This window comes from Temnothorax nylanderi, unplaced genomic scaffold (assembly GCF_030848795.1).
Source record: "Temnothorax nylanderi isolate EJ_2023f unplaced genomic scaffold, tnyl_v1.0 TNYL_tig0003_pilon, whole genome shotgun sequence".
NCBI lineage: Eukaryota > Metazoa > Arthropoda > Insecta > Hymenoptera > Formicidae > Temnothorax > Temnothorax nylanderi.
Genome location: NW_027249065.1, coordinates 844,733 through 857,162, shown reverse-complemented (window position 1 = coordinate 857,162; position 12,430 = coordinate 844,733). Strand labels below are relative to the sequence as shown.

General features: G+C 44.1%; 1 protein-coding gene across 3 annotated transcripts in view; it reads left to right on the top strand.

Annotated features, from left to right (window-relative positions):
- The first annotated feature begins 433 nt into the window (after positions 1-433).
- Positions 434-12,430, top strand: part of LOC139770897 (uncharacterized) — a 198,322-nt gene continuing 186,325 nt past the window's right edge. For all 3 annotated transcript variants that reach the window (XR_011717844.1, XR_011717845.1, XM_071703166.1), the window contains exon 1: positions 434-700. Coding sequence is in view for 1 of the 3 variants with exons in the window: in XM_071703166.1 (XP_071559267.1) it covers positions 568-700 (133 nt within the window). In the remaining 2 variants the exon portion in view is untranslated. The remainder of the gene's footprint in view (positions 701-12,430) is intronic.

The following is a 12,430-nucleotide window of genomic DNA, read 5'->3' as shown; positions in this document are numbered from 1 at the left end:
TTTCTACGTTAAATAATTCCTACGATTAGAGTCCGCTATTTCGAGCAAGTTTCAATGTTTTAATATAATTTGCAATATCAGAAACAATTCTATGCATCAGGCAAATTATCGCAATTAATTCGTTACTTTAATCTGTTTATTAAAACATTTTTCTGTTTATTAAAACATTGTATTTTATTCCTTTATAACAGCATTTTAATAAAGATAATTGTTTTGCACCTACTTGCACTCGTCGTGTTCGTTCTCTCTCCCTTCCTCCAAAGATTAAGCGTCCCATGTATCCCACATTAAGTGCAGCGAGTACAGATGGAGCACGCTCGATCGCCGCGACGTGATTGGTTCCCCCCGATTTGAAATTTCGGAGGATCGCAATTGCGCGCCGAACCAGTAGTTCTAGAAATGCGTCGGTACGGTGTAGACGTACATCCAAGTGGCTCCGGGTATCTCTCGCTATCGTTGCCGTTTGAGAGACATTTGCGCGTGACTAAAGTATACGTATGTGTGTACGTGTGATCGGAATGCAGTGTGTGTGTTAGGAATATGTGAATCGTGTGTCTTGTGTGGTGCATGGAGTACCGGGCGATCCAGCCTCTGCAGATCCACGGAGTTAACGGAGTGCCGAGAAACCGTCGTCCTCGCCTATTTTGGATATTTTCCCGGAAATGTAGCCAGGGTACGACACGCGCGAGATCGTCGCCAGGTATTTACCATGTACGGATAATCATGGGATTAATATCGGTGCGATTTTCCGAGTTCGGTTTCCGAACGCAACATGGAATACTGCGTACTCCGTTAACTCGCGAGTAACTATATATATAACGATGCGGCGGCGAATTTTGACATACCGAGGCCTTCGGGCGCCGATTATCGTCGATTCGATGCGGAAATTCCGCTGCGGAATACTGTTTTCTGACCGATAACGCGACAGATTCGTCAAGTGCGATCCGCGCGACCGTAGCGTCACTTGCTCCGCAATGTTACTGTTTTGTGCGATGTCGCGAGGGGGGCGGTAGTTTCATTAGACGTACCTCGCGCGATCGTAGTACCATCCCACCCTACGAATTTTCTCGAAACGGAGCACCGATATCGATCCTCGAATTATAGATGCACGTATGGTAAATAGCATTTCTATGGTAATAGAAGTTCGTTACTTGATCGTCGGTAACCACGGTAATTAATCCACGGGGGATAATCACGATTTCGTTCTGCGATTCGGTCGGTACCTGACCAATCGCGATGTTGACATACCCGAGGGCGCGCCCAGTCTTCAAAATTGCATTCTCGAATCGATCCATAATTATAGCATAAATCTTTTCAGGATATTTTTTTCATGTTTCGATTATTTCGCGTAGTTAAAAGCGAGAAGCATCCCTGCTTTTTACGGTTTCTAAGTAAGCACGTAATATATAACGACATAATAATAATATTGACAATTGAAGAGATACAGGTACTATTGATGATATTATATTTTACTTTCTTATATTTTATAATATGCGATTCTTCCTTGTTTCCATTTTTAATTCGAAGCGCTCGGAGCGACATTACGAGCCTGCCAAATCGCGATTATTATAACGCAATGACGTCAAATCGTAGCGAACAAATTAAATGGACAATTAGTCACGCGTATATAATCGGTCATGAATAAAATGGCGTACATATTTTCGCTTCCATTCATCGAAGCGTATGCTTCGTGCGACCTATCATTATTAAATTGAAATCTCACGGTTAATGAGACGTAAAAATAATAATCTTTCTTCATTAGATTATAGCGACTAATAAATTAATAGAATTTAGAAATAATTTTATAACCGACACGTGGCAAAAAATATTCAAAATATTTAGGAGCTTTTCGGAAAGGTATATTTAATTAAATGTCGGCGGAGGAAAATTATTTTAGCATTTTTTCACATCGCAGGAAGTATTGTTCATCAAACATGTCCATTCTTTTCCCATTCGAACGCGCTGCACGAGATTATTTTGGATAACAATTTCTGTGTGTAATTCTTGTAAATTTTTAAATGCGTCGGAAAGTAATACGATTATTTTTGAAGAATCAGAATTAATGTCGATTGCGGATTTATTTCGGATTATCTTGTTGTTTGTTTCGCAATACCGCGATTATTATTACTCTTTATTACCCGTCAAATGTTATAACAGGCCATACGGGAACATAACAGATCAATTAATAATTTAATCTTTATATATAAACTGTTGGGTTACGCGGCATTGTATATATTTTGGATTATTGCCCGATAGAGAGCGGATCGAATAATTTTTGCTGCAATATAAATACGCGTCGCATTACTTTATACAGAGAATATCCCGTATTGTATTGTATATATTTTAATGATATTAAGAATCAGTAATAATGGCGATGGTATCGATATATCAGAATATCAATAATTTTTGTGTAATAAACAATTTTCGCGTATATATAAAGTTTCAATAATATAATACATTCAAACAGTATGACGACATAATAACAATTATTCTTCGATTAAACTCCTGCGAGTGTTAATTTAATAAAAATTTTACTTGAAGCTGAATTGTTTAATAAATATCTGAAGTTGAAAATGGTTCAGGATATTGGGAAAATAGTCTGTGACTTAATCGATTCAATGACGATTTATCTTCGAATTAGTTGAATTTAATCACCTGTCAATCAGTACCTGCGTCAATTTCTCTATAGCGAGCCGATAATGTGCCTTGATATAAACAAGAAGTCGGTGATCATACGGAGCGGTTACGAGTCACCGGTGCGCCTTTAATTGATAACCCGATTAATTATGCATTCGGACTTCGAGCGCAACACCACTTGGCCAGGTCAAACAAGGGTGGCAAGTCGTCCGGAATGCGGCATGCAAAGTGCAGCTTGCGTGCGAAACGGTTGTGACCTAACGTAGCTTTCGCTAAAAGCGCTTAAATTTATAATGCTCCGGCGTTATCGGCCGGCCGCTCGCAAACAGCGAATTTAAGGATATATACTCCGCCGAAAGAGGTTTCGTTTACGCGACCTTGCGACAATTGCGCGACTTTCTTTTAAGCTGTCTTGAACTTAGTCTACTATGGTTTACTAAACTAAGTCTAAGCTAGTCTATTAAACTAAGTAAGTGTTGTCACGAGTTCGCGCGCGAACTCATATCTCGGCTGTTTCTTGAACTACATACATATAGCTCTCGATACATGTATAAATGCCAAGAAAAGAATGGTGTATTTTTTTTTTCAAAAAATATCTGTCCAGTAATGGAAAAGATTTGTGATACATTTAACATATATAGATATAAATAAATCTAGCAGAATTCGATAGCGTCTTATTATGCTCATTGGAGTTTCGTCTTTTACTCACCTATTTCTCGCTTATAGTCTTGGAAAGAGGGCGAACGACATGATTAAGACGTAACTCCGAAAAGCGAGTTCCATTCGCGCGCAGTCCTTTCCCCCGTCAGCTCGCCGCGATACCACAATGGGAAGAAGAGAAGTAATGGGAAGTTATAACTGCCGTTCGTATAGCGAGAAAGAGAGAGAGACAGAGAAACAGAGACAGAGAGAAAGAGAGAGAGAGAGAGAGATGTAATGTGCGGAAAATTTGTGAAGAAATTCGACGGGCGCCGAGGGAGCGGCAACTTCTCGCAACGTCGCGAGTCGCTGCTTCAAGAGAGTCGTTAACGACACCCCGTGCGGCTTTAAGAACCAATATTTTCATCATTGTTAGCTTTTATGACGTGCCGGGCTCGCGGCTCCTATCGCTCGTCCCGAAAAGAAAACGCGCGACCGTCGGAACTCTTACTGCAACGGGTTGGCTGAATAATCGTGGCTTTTAATAAAAACTCAGCAAAACGGAAAATAAAATCCTGTAATCAGAAACCAATCTTCATCTAGGCAAAAATAAAAATCGGAATCGTAGTAGGAAAAAGAAAAGACAGTACCTGAATATTCTATAGCATTCGTCACAGTTTTTTCTACGAATACTAGTAAAATTTCTATTAATAATTATAAATATCAATTTATATTATATAACTGTCTATCAGCGTTTGCTCAACGAGACGACGAAATATATTTAATCTTGCAGATAATTTTTTCAAAAATACTTTTCCATCAAGTCATTCGCGTCGCGTGGATGCAGAGCTCGACGCGGGAAACTCGTAGGTGAGATCGTTAGCGCCAAGGGTGCGAATTGACATTGTGTCTCGGAGTATGTCTTAAGTGTTGGTTTATTGTTATCCGCACCCGGTGGGCAGACTACCCTTACATATTTAAGACGGCCCATTAGCGTCTAGTGGAGTTTGCGCCGCGAAATGTTGCCGGATCCTCGCGTGTACGGTCTTTCGCCGCGTTTTGCCTGCGCTCGGTTTCGATGCGCAGCGGATTATAGAATGTATTCGGCATAATTGTGCCGCACCGACGGGCCAAGCAGCAAACGCGGATGATTGATGATTATCCTTCGATCTAATCAATCAATTCAACTTCGCCGGATGTGCGGACAATATGACGCTCGTTAATCGATCGAAGCGAAAGGGTTAAAATTAATAATATAGCTTTAGCGATATGTAAAAACGCAGGAAATAGAGTATCCATTTGAATCTTTCCAGTTGTTAATACAATCATAATTAGGGCGATACCAATGGATTTACTAGAAACTTGTCTCTTCATTTATGGAGTTATCCTTTATATCTAATTTAGATTGGCGTTTCTTGCGATATTTCTTCTCAATTTCTAGAGATTCAGTTTCATCTCGTTTGCGATTAGAGCGAGCAATTAAAGGCAAGGTTTGAAACGGAAATTTGACTGCGAGGAACTTTCATCTTAATCGTCTGTCGGGTCTGTCCACCGATATTGACTGATTAATCGCGCGTCGTTCTCGCCAAGGAAATCTCACGTGTCTTACAAATCGGGATCGTAAGAGAATGTCGGGAACCGCAATCTTAGCGGCCGGAAAGGCGCGGTAGGCGGACTCATTAAACTTTTCGTCGTTTCGTCCTTTCGGAGAATCGTGTCGGGAGCAACGGCTCCCACGGGAACAGCAGTGCGGCGCGATTATACCGACCGCTCCGCTTCGGAGGAGAGGGAAGGATTATACGGCCGCGGCGTAAAGAAGAAGGGGTTAAAACGCACAGCCCCGCTATCGCTCTCCTTCTCGCTTCTCTTTATCTCGCCGTAGAGAGAATTCGAATGCTCGAACGAGGGAGGACTGGCGCGAGGAAGGACCCGCCAAGGAGAAAACGAGAGAGGATCATCTCATCCGACTCCCCCGCCTCCTTCTTCTCCTCCTCCTCCTCGCAAAGCTATCCCGTTTGTTGCCTTTGTCGCGGCCGTCCGCCGGGCCCAATCGCACGAAATTAATGTCTCGCCATTATTAGCAGAAGTTAGCCGACTGCGAAGAAGTTGCCACGCCACGGGTGTACTTTCGGACGATGGCGGGCGGGAGATGCAAGGGGGGGGGGGGGATAAAAATAGAGAGTCGAGTGGAGTTATAACTTCTGGCCTCTGATCGCGCGCGTTTCGCTCCTGTCGCGCCATGTTTCTTCGTTAATGCAATTGCCTGTCGGCGAGAGGCTCTCGGATTAGATGACATACGAGACTCGCATCTTTTCTTCGACTGACGCTCTTAAAGCCGTATCACGCTACTGTGATAGAAAACGAAAAAAAAAAAAAAAAAACGCAAAAGTACTTTGGAACTTCTATAATAGAATATTCTATATTAAAATACCAGCGTAGTTTGAGAATATAAATATTTAAAAAAATATTGTTTTCTGATCTATTAATTTTTTGCAAAACAGTCTTCGACACACGATAGAGCCTTAATACGGCTTCGCCGTATAGTGGCAAACACGCGACGACTTGCCCTATCATCTGTATCAATTTCCAGATAAAAGTGCTTACATGGCATAACGATGAACATTCCCCAACGCGGCGTAATGTTCTCGTAGATGGAAAAATAACTGTGCGAGTGTCGTAATTAAAGCGCGACGCTGGAAAACATCACCCTTCACCCTTCGCGGTGGATAATAGACCGAGAACCAGTCGTTACCATAAATTCTTAATCCGAATCGGCGGTAAAACTGAAAGTTAACCAAGTTCGGTACCATTAGCCGTAACAATGCCCGCAGTAAGTTCTTACGGTAACGATGCTGTAACGACGGTTTCCGGAGCGTGGCAATTTCTCGCGATAAAGTCACCGATGGGACCTACAAGAATTAAACTCGCCCGAAGGGGTAAGATCGGCGACGGTGCAGCAAGCGTCAAATACGTATTAAATTTTTAAGTCCGCTATACCGCGGCAACTTATTGTTTAATTGTCTCGATGGTGAAACGTTAGCAATAAATCGCGAAGCATACAACTTCTGCCCTATTTATTAAAAATTCTTGAATTACGAATATTTAGCGCGTGATCTATCCACAAAGAGTAGTATAAAATATATTTTAATGTAGAGAATACTTAATTATTTATGGCATAACTAAAATTGAAATATGGAAAAAAATATGAAAAAAATTAGTTCACACCTGCTGCAGTATTTGATACGCATGCAATTAAGAGTCGTTTTGCAGCAGCCAAGGAGATTGATGCAAGACGCGAAGGTTTCCATCGGAGGGACGTGAAATATACCGTATCCAGTTTCACGGAATAACCGCGGGCCGCTCGCGAGAGTTCGAATTGAAGCAGATTACCCACGCGGTGGAAATTAGTCAAAACTAACAAAGGCCTCGGCGACCCGACGCGCGCGCGCGGCATTCGGCGTCCGCAATCGTGGCTGAATCGCGATCGCGCAATTCCGCAAACGGGGCGATTCGAGCCTTCGGACAAAAGATGTAATAATTCCGCCCCTGTTTTCCACCGCGCGCTGCCTCCTCCTCTCTCTCTCTCTCTCTCTCTCTCTCTCTCTCTCTCTCTCTCTCTCTCTCTCTCTCTCTCTCTCTCTCTCTCTCTCTCTCTCTCTCTCTCTCTCTCTCTCTCTCTCTCTCCCTCTCTCTCTCCCCCCCGTCATTTTCCCCGCGACGTTTCCCCGACCCTCGCGAGAAACCCTTTGTTTGCAAGACAAACAAGAATCGTTTGCTCGCAAGAGTCAGCGGTGGAGGTTGAAGGACCGATTCCCTCTCTCTCTCTCTCTCGCTCTTTCTCTCGGGAAAGGACGCGGAATTTTAATTACGGAAATATTACCCGAGACCATGGATATAATTGCATTAGCCGATTTCGGAGTAAGGAATCGGTGGGGGGGTTCGACGAGCGAATTCAACGAAATGTTATCCCGGATTCTCGATATCATACAGTTGATCAAAATATTTTTTATGGCAAAACAATATTTTTTTTACGGTCCATGCAGTTCGAGTATGCCATGTGAAAAATATCGGCGCTCTCGTGACGAATGATTTCGCCTGTTTTTAATATATCAACAGTGCGAAATGTCGCCGATAAGCCGGTTGAACGATATCGTAAACATTTTAATTAAAGCTGGCGAAGGATATTTAATTTCGAATAATTAATGGTCGTCCGTCGAAATTCATGCGTCCCCGACAAAAGCCATCGCCCTCTCGATTACTCTTGATTTTCATTACACGAGTCAACAGCCACGAGGCTGACGGCTATTAAGCGCCCTTTTTTTTTTCATCCCCCGGTGCTCCGAAACGAACTTATGGATTCTCGGCGAGCGCCGGAGATTCAAATACGGCTCGCGACACATTTTGTCCTACGCTTTTGTAAAGAGTATTTCATTAAACCGCGAAACAATGTGCTTTATAATAAAAGAATCTTTGATCAAGTGTCGTTCGATATATCATGCGTAAAATACCGTTCCTTACTTAATTTCATATAGAAAATAGTCGCGATTCGCGATAGAGAGAAAAGATTTCGTGCCTCTCTGATATTTACATGTTTCAGTTTTTGTGATAAATATCAAATTAATCGCAATTTATCTTTTAGAGAATTAGAAAATTAACCATGCTATTTCCGAAAGATCCACGAGACGCTTGCCCTCGCCGATGGTGCGGACTTGCGTGAAAATCACGCACACATGTGACTCCATGCACGACGGCACGACTCGGCCGAAAGATGTAACAACGATGTTACGACATTACGTCGTTGATCCTTTTTACCGTATTTACGCAGCCGTGAAACCCGATCTCGCAGGCGACTGGCTGAAAGATGAACAGAATGGCGTGGCGGAAGGTGGGAGGATAGCGAGGGTGCGTTTTCGAACCGCGCGCCAATTTTCTTTGAACAACAGCCGCGTCTTTCGCGCAGACAATGCGCAGCGGATTCAATAAAACCGCAACAATAAGGGTGAAAACTGCGAGACTGGTACGCGAGGAATAGGGACAGGAGGAGGCCCGGAACGGGAGGGCGGGAAGGGGCTGCGGCAGCGAGTTGTACCGGCGCGAGAATGGGAAAGCCGAGGGTAATTTGAATGAAGAGACAAGAGACAATGCGTGGGCGAAGCGCCCGGAACAGAACGGAACGCGCCGGGGCGGAGAGGTAGTATTCTGCTGGTTAGGCGGGAGGAGAAATCCGGGAGGGTTGGAGGGGAGGGAGAGGAGGAGAGGATGGGTGAAAACAACCGCGGAATCAAATTAGACACAGCGGCGGAGTAGGGCGAGAGGGAGGGACGAGGAACGGCGGCGTAGGGCGCGTGGGTGGCGAGCCAAAGAGAGAGCGGTACGGCGGGGTAATTATATTTACAAGTGGCAGTTCTCGAAAACAAAGGACCTCAAGATTGCTCGATTCATTCAAGAACTCCCGCGGAAGAATCGCCCTCTCTTCATCCCCCTCTTTCCTCCTTGCGGCGGGCGGGTCCCTTCGTGAGAGATCGTCGTCGTCGTCGATGAGTAGCCTGGAGTCTGTCTAATGTCACGTAAAAAGAGTGAGCGACGCGGGCGATCCGATAAGTAGTCTCTAGGCTGGCAAAATTCCAAGTAATACAATTGTCGAGATTTTCCAGTCGGGTATCTCGCGTTATTTTGAGCTACGTAACACGCGAACGCGAATAACGTAATCTGCTATCGTCATTTATGCGAATACTTAAGGCGATCGTCGTGCAAGTCCGCCGGATGTTGAAAATTTCGGAATTGAGTTTATGATTCGATTAGCAAATGAGATTTTAGGCAATTATTCTTACCGCTACGTGGACTTCAACTTCAGGTTCGCAAGCTAATTTACATGAAAGATTGACCGTTATTGACTCGATTGCAAATCGAATAAAGCAATAGAGCTAAAATTAATCTTTGTTACATCGTTTGGGCGAATTTCCACTCTAATATCGCTCGCGTTGTTATACCGGGTTAATTCCTGGAGATTTACTCTTTTTCAGTTCTTAATATATTAAATATCTCAAGAGAAAAACTGGCAATTTCTGCAATAATATCGTCTAAATTTTATGAAATTTTAATGTCAAATATCTTATCAAGTTGAACCGTAAAGTTGAATCAAGTTTGACACGTAAGACTTGTCATTAAAAATCTCATTGTTATGCATAAAAGTGCTTCCTTTTGGTGACATAACAAGTTCGCCTTTCCTTCTTTATTCTTTCTTTCTTTCTTCCACACTCCACACCGGTTAAATAATTTATTTCCGAATGTGTTACGAGTCGCGCGATTGAAAAAGTGCTCACTTCTTCCCGGGGAACGAACGAGGACGGGTAACGAAGTACTTCGCCCCGTGATTTTTCAAAGGCTTCCCCGTCTTTTTCTCGCGACGAAGCCTTTGAACTTCCCCGAGCGCCTTTCGCGACGCGGTCGAGATTCTTTCCCTTACGCGAAAGACCATAAAGCAATTAAGTGGTATTTGTTCGCCTAGTTCCACCGAGATTACTTCAGCCTCGCGAGCAATGACTCGAGCTAATCAAATTACTTTTTATGAAAACGCCACGACCATTGAGAAACAGTTTCTCTTTCCAGCACGACGCTCGCGCTTCTCCGCGTCTTTTTTTCATATGAAAATTATAGCGATGAGTCTCGAGGTTTTCGGCGCCTTTATTCTGAGAAATTATTGTCGTACTTTTAGCTCGGAATTTTGATATTCGGAGTTCAACTTCTGTTTCTGTCAATGTAAAAATAAAATATTTCGAACAACATTATGACAGAAGGAAAGCGTTATCTTATAATAGACACAATAACTCTATTTATTTCAAAATGTGCCGGTGTTAACCGCGCGTATCGTCGTTGTCGCTTATCGCAGACTCGCAGAACGTCGCATCTAGTCGCGGCTCCGGCGATTCTCTCGGCGTCCTTTTTAAATCCACCCCTTTCTGTTACGTACGAGCATGACGACAGTCGCAGGGAAATTGTTTGTCCGACTGACGACATTTCCCTCTCGCCCTCGCCCACCCTCGCGCAAGATAGACGACCCTTTTCACATATTTTCATATGTATATATCCGCGCCCCGCGCGGAACAAAGCAAAATGAAAAGATAGTTCGGATGCTTTGACTTCCGCTTACGTATGCATACTTTCGCGCGCGCGCGCGCGCGCGTGTATCGTTGTTACGTTATTCGCCTCTTTATAGCTGGCGAACAATAAGTATCGACTGAGAGACGCATGAGCGATCATCGCACCTGCCTCCCTTTTCTGTCCGGAAACTGTACAAAAGCGACAGGAATCGAGGAATCCTTACTGGAGATCTATTAATAAATTCCTCGAACATACACCCCGTGTGACGGCTATTCGATCGATTTATCGTCGACGTATTTTCTTATGCATGCACACGACTTCCACATGTGAATTTCGCTGCTGCGCGAAGCGAAATTTATTTGGCATTTTTGCGGTAAAATTTATTTAACGGGCCCCGCGTCAATTAATAATGGCCGGGAAATATGCGGATTAATTACGACTGATGCCTAAGTCGTGGTAGGCTCGGTCGTTATCGGTCGTGCGACAGAACGGGGCGCGTATACGAATAAAAGGGCTTTACCGGCGCGGCGCGGAAACGCGGAAAAGCGGCGAAAGCTCGGACATTTGACGCGGCGGGCGGCCCCCTCGCCACCCTCCACCGACCCCGATGCGACGCGACGCGACGCGACGCGACGTTATGGAATTTTTGCGGAACGGCTTTTTTTAATTGATGCAATTCAAACCAGTCCAGCCGCCGGTGCCGCCTGGCACGCTCGTAAAACTTTTCGTCGCCTTTCGCGCCCGTCGCACGCGAATTCGAAGCTCCGTTTGCTTCCTTTTCCCGGCATCGCCGATCCTTCCGCCCTCATCACGGAAAAACACTCGGCGAGGGCACTCCTGGGACACATCAAGCTTCCTAGGAACTGTTCCGCCGCGCGGAATTATGCCGGTCCTTAGGCGAGTAACCCTAAGCGCGCCTCTCGTAATCTCGCTCGCGGGAAATCTCACGCGGAAACGAAACGACGATGTTGCTTTCTCGATTGCCGTGAGAATTGATCCGATCGATTCTCATTCGTTACATTTACTTTCTTACATTGTTTACTTATTATCTAGTTCATTAATTTTATTTATTGTAAAAACATCGTCGCTGCATTCGCATCCTGGTCACGAATTACGGATATAATTATGTCAACCAGATAATTTTCAGCACCATTCGCAAGCAAGAATCCTGTTACGATAAGAACATCGATCTCGCGTACGTATGCCGTCGACCTTAAGAAATACACGTGTAAAATTGCGTTTCCTGATTGCAAAAACGCGATAGCGCTGCGGGTTTTCCGGCATTAACGAAAAGCGGTGCCCCACAACCGAGTTCCGCTCATCCCTTCCCCTCTTCGCTCGCTCTTGGCATAATGAAAAGCTTAGCAGTTGGTTTAACTTGGCTGAGGATTAAGTTTACCTCGTTTCAAGGGTGCCAGAGCAGCGTGGAATTTCTACCTCTTATTTTTCCACCTCCTCGCCCCGGCGCGCGGCGCTGGAAAAGAGCGCGCGGTAGGTATTTCTTAATTAGCGGCAAGTATCTCGTCCGACGGAAGTTGCCTTATTAATTAATATTACAGAAGAGAGACACGATGGGGGGAGGGAGGCAGAGAGAGAGAAAGCAAAGAGAAAAGAGGGGGTGAGAGGGAGAGAGGGTGACGGATGCGAGGGTAAGAATATTTTCTGTGAAACGCGACTTTCGCTTATACGATTACGCGGTCAAGATAATCGCCAGATTATACTCTCATTAAAATAAAAAAAATATACGCTGTACAACTGTGGAGTGTGTATAATCGCGGAATGCGATGAATAATCACGGAATTCTATGCGACACACGGGCCGAGATTAAATCTTACACGTAAATAGTAACCGAGACTTAAATATAAGCTGAAATGTCGCGTGTTCTTGAGGGATACGGGGAGATATGCTAATCCCGTTTAAACTTAAACCTGAGAAATGTTAGAGAAATTACCAAGCCACGGTGATGACCTAAATAAAATGGTTTTACTTTTTCGTCGTTATTAATTGTAATAGTAGATATTAAAAGATAAATTCTCACACATCTGCAGATACA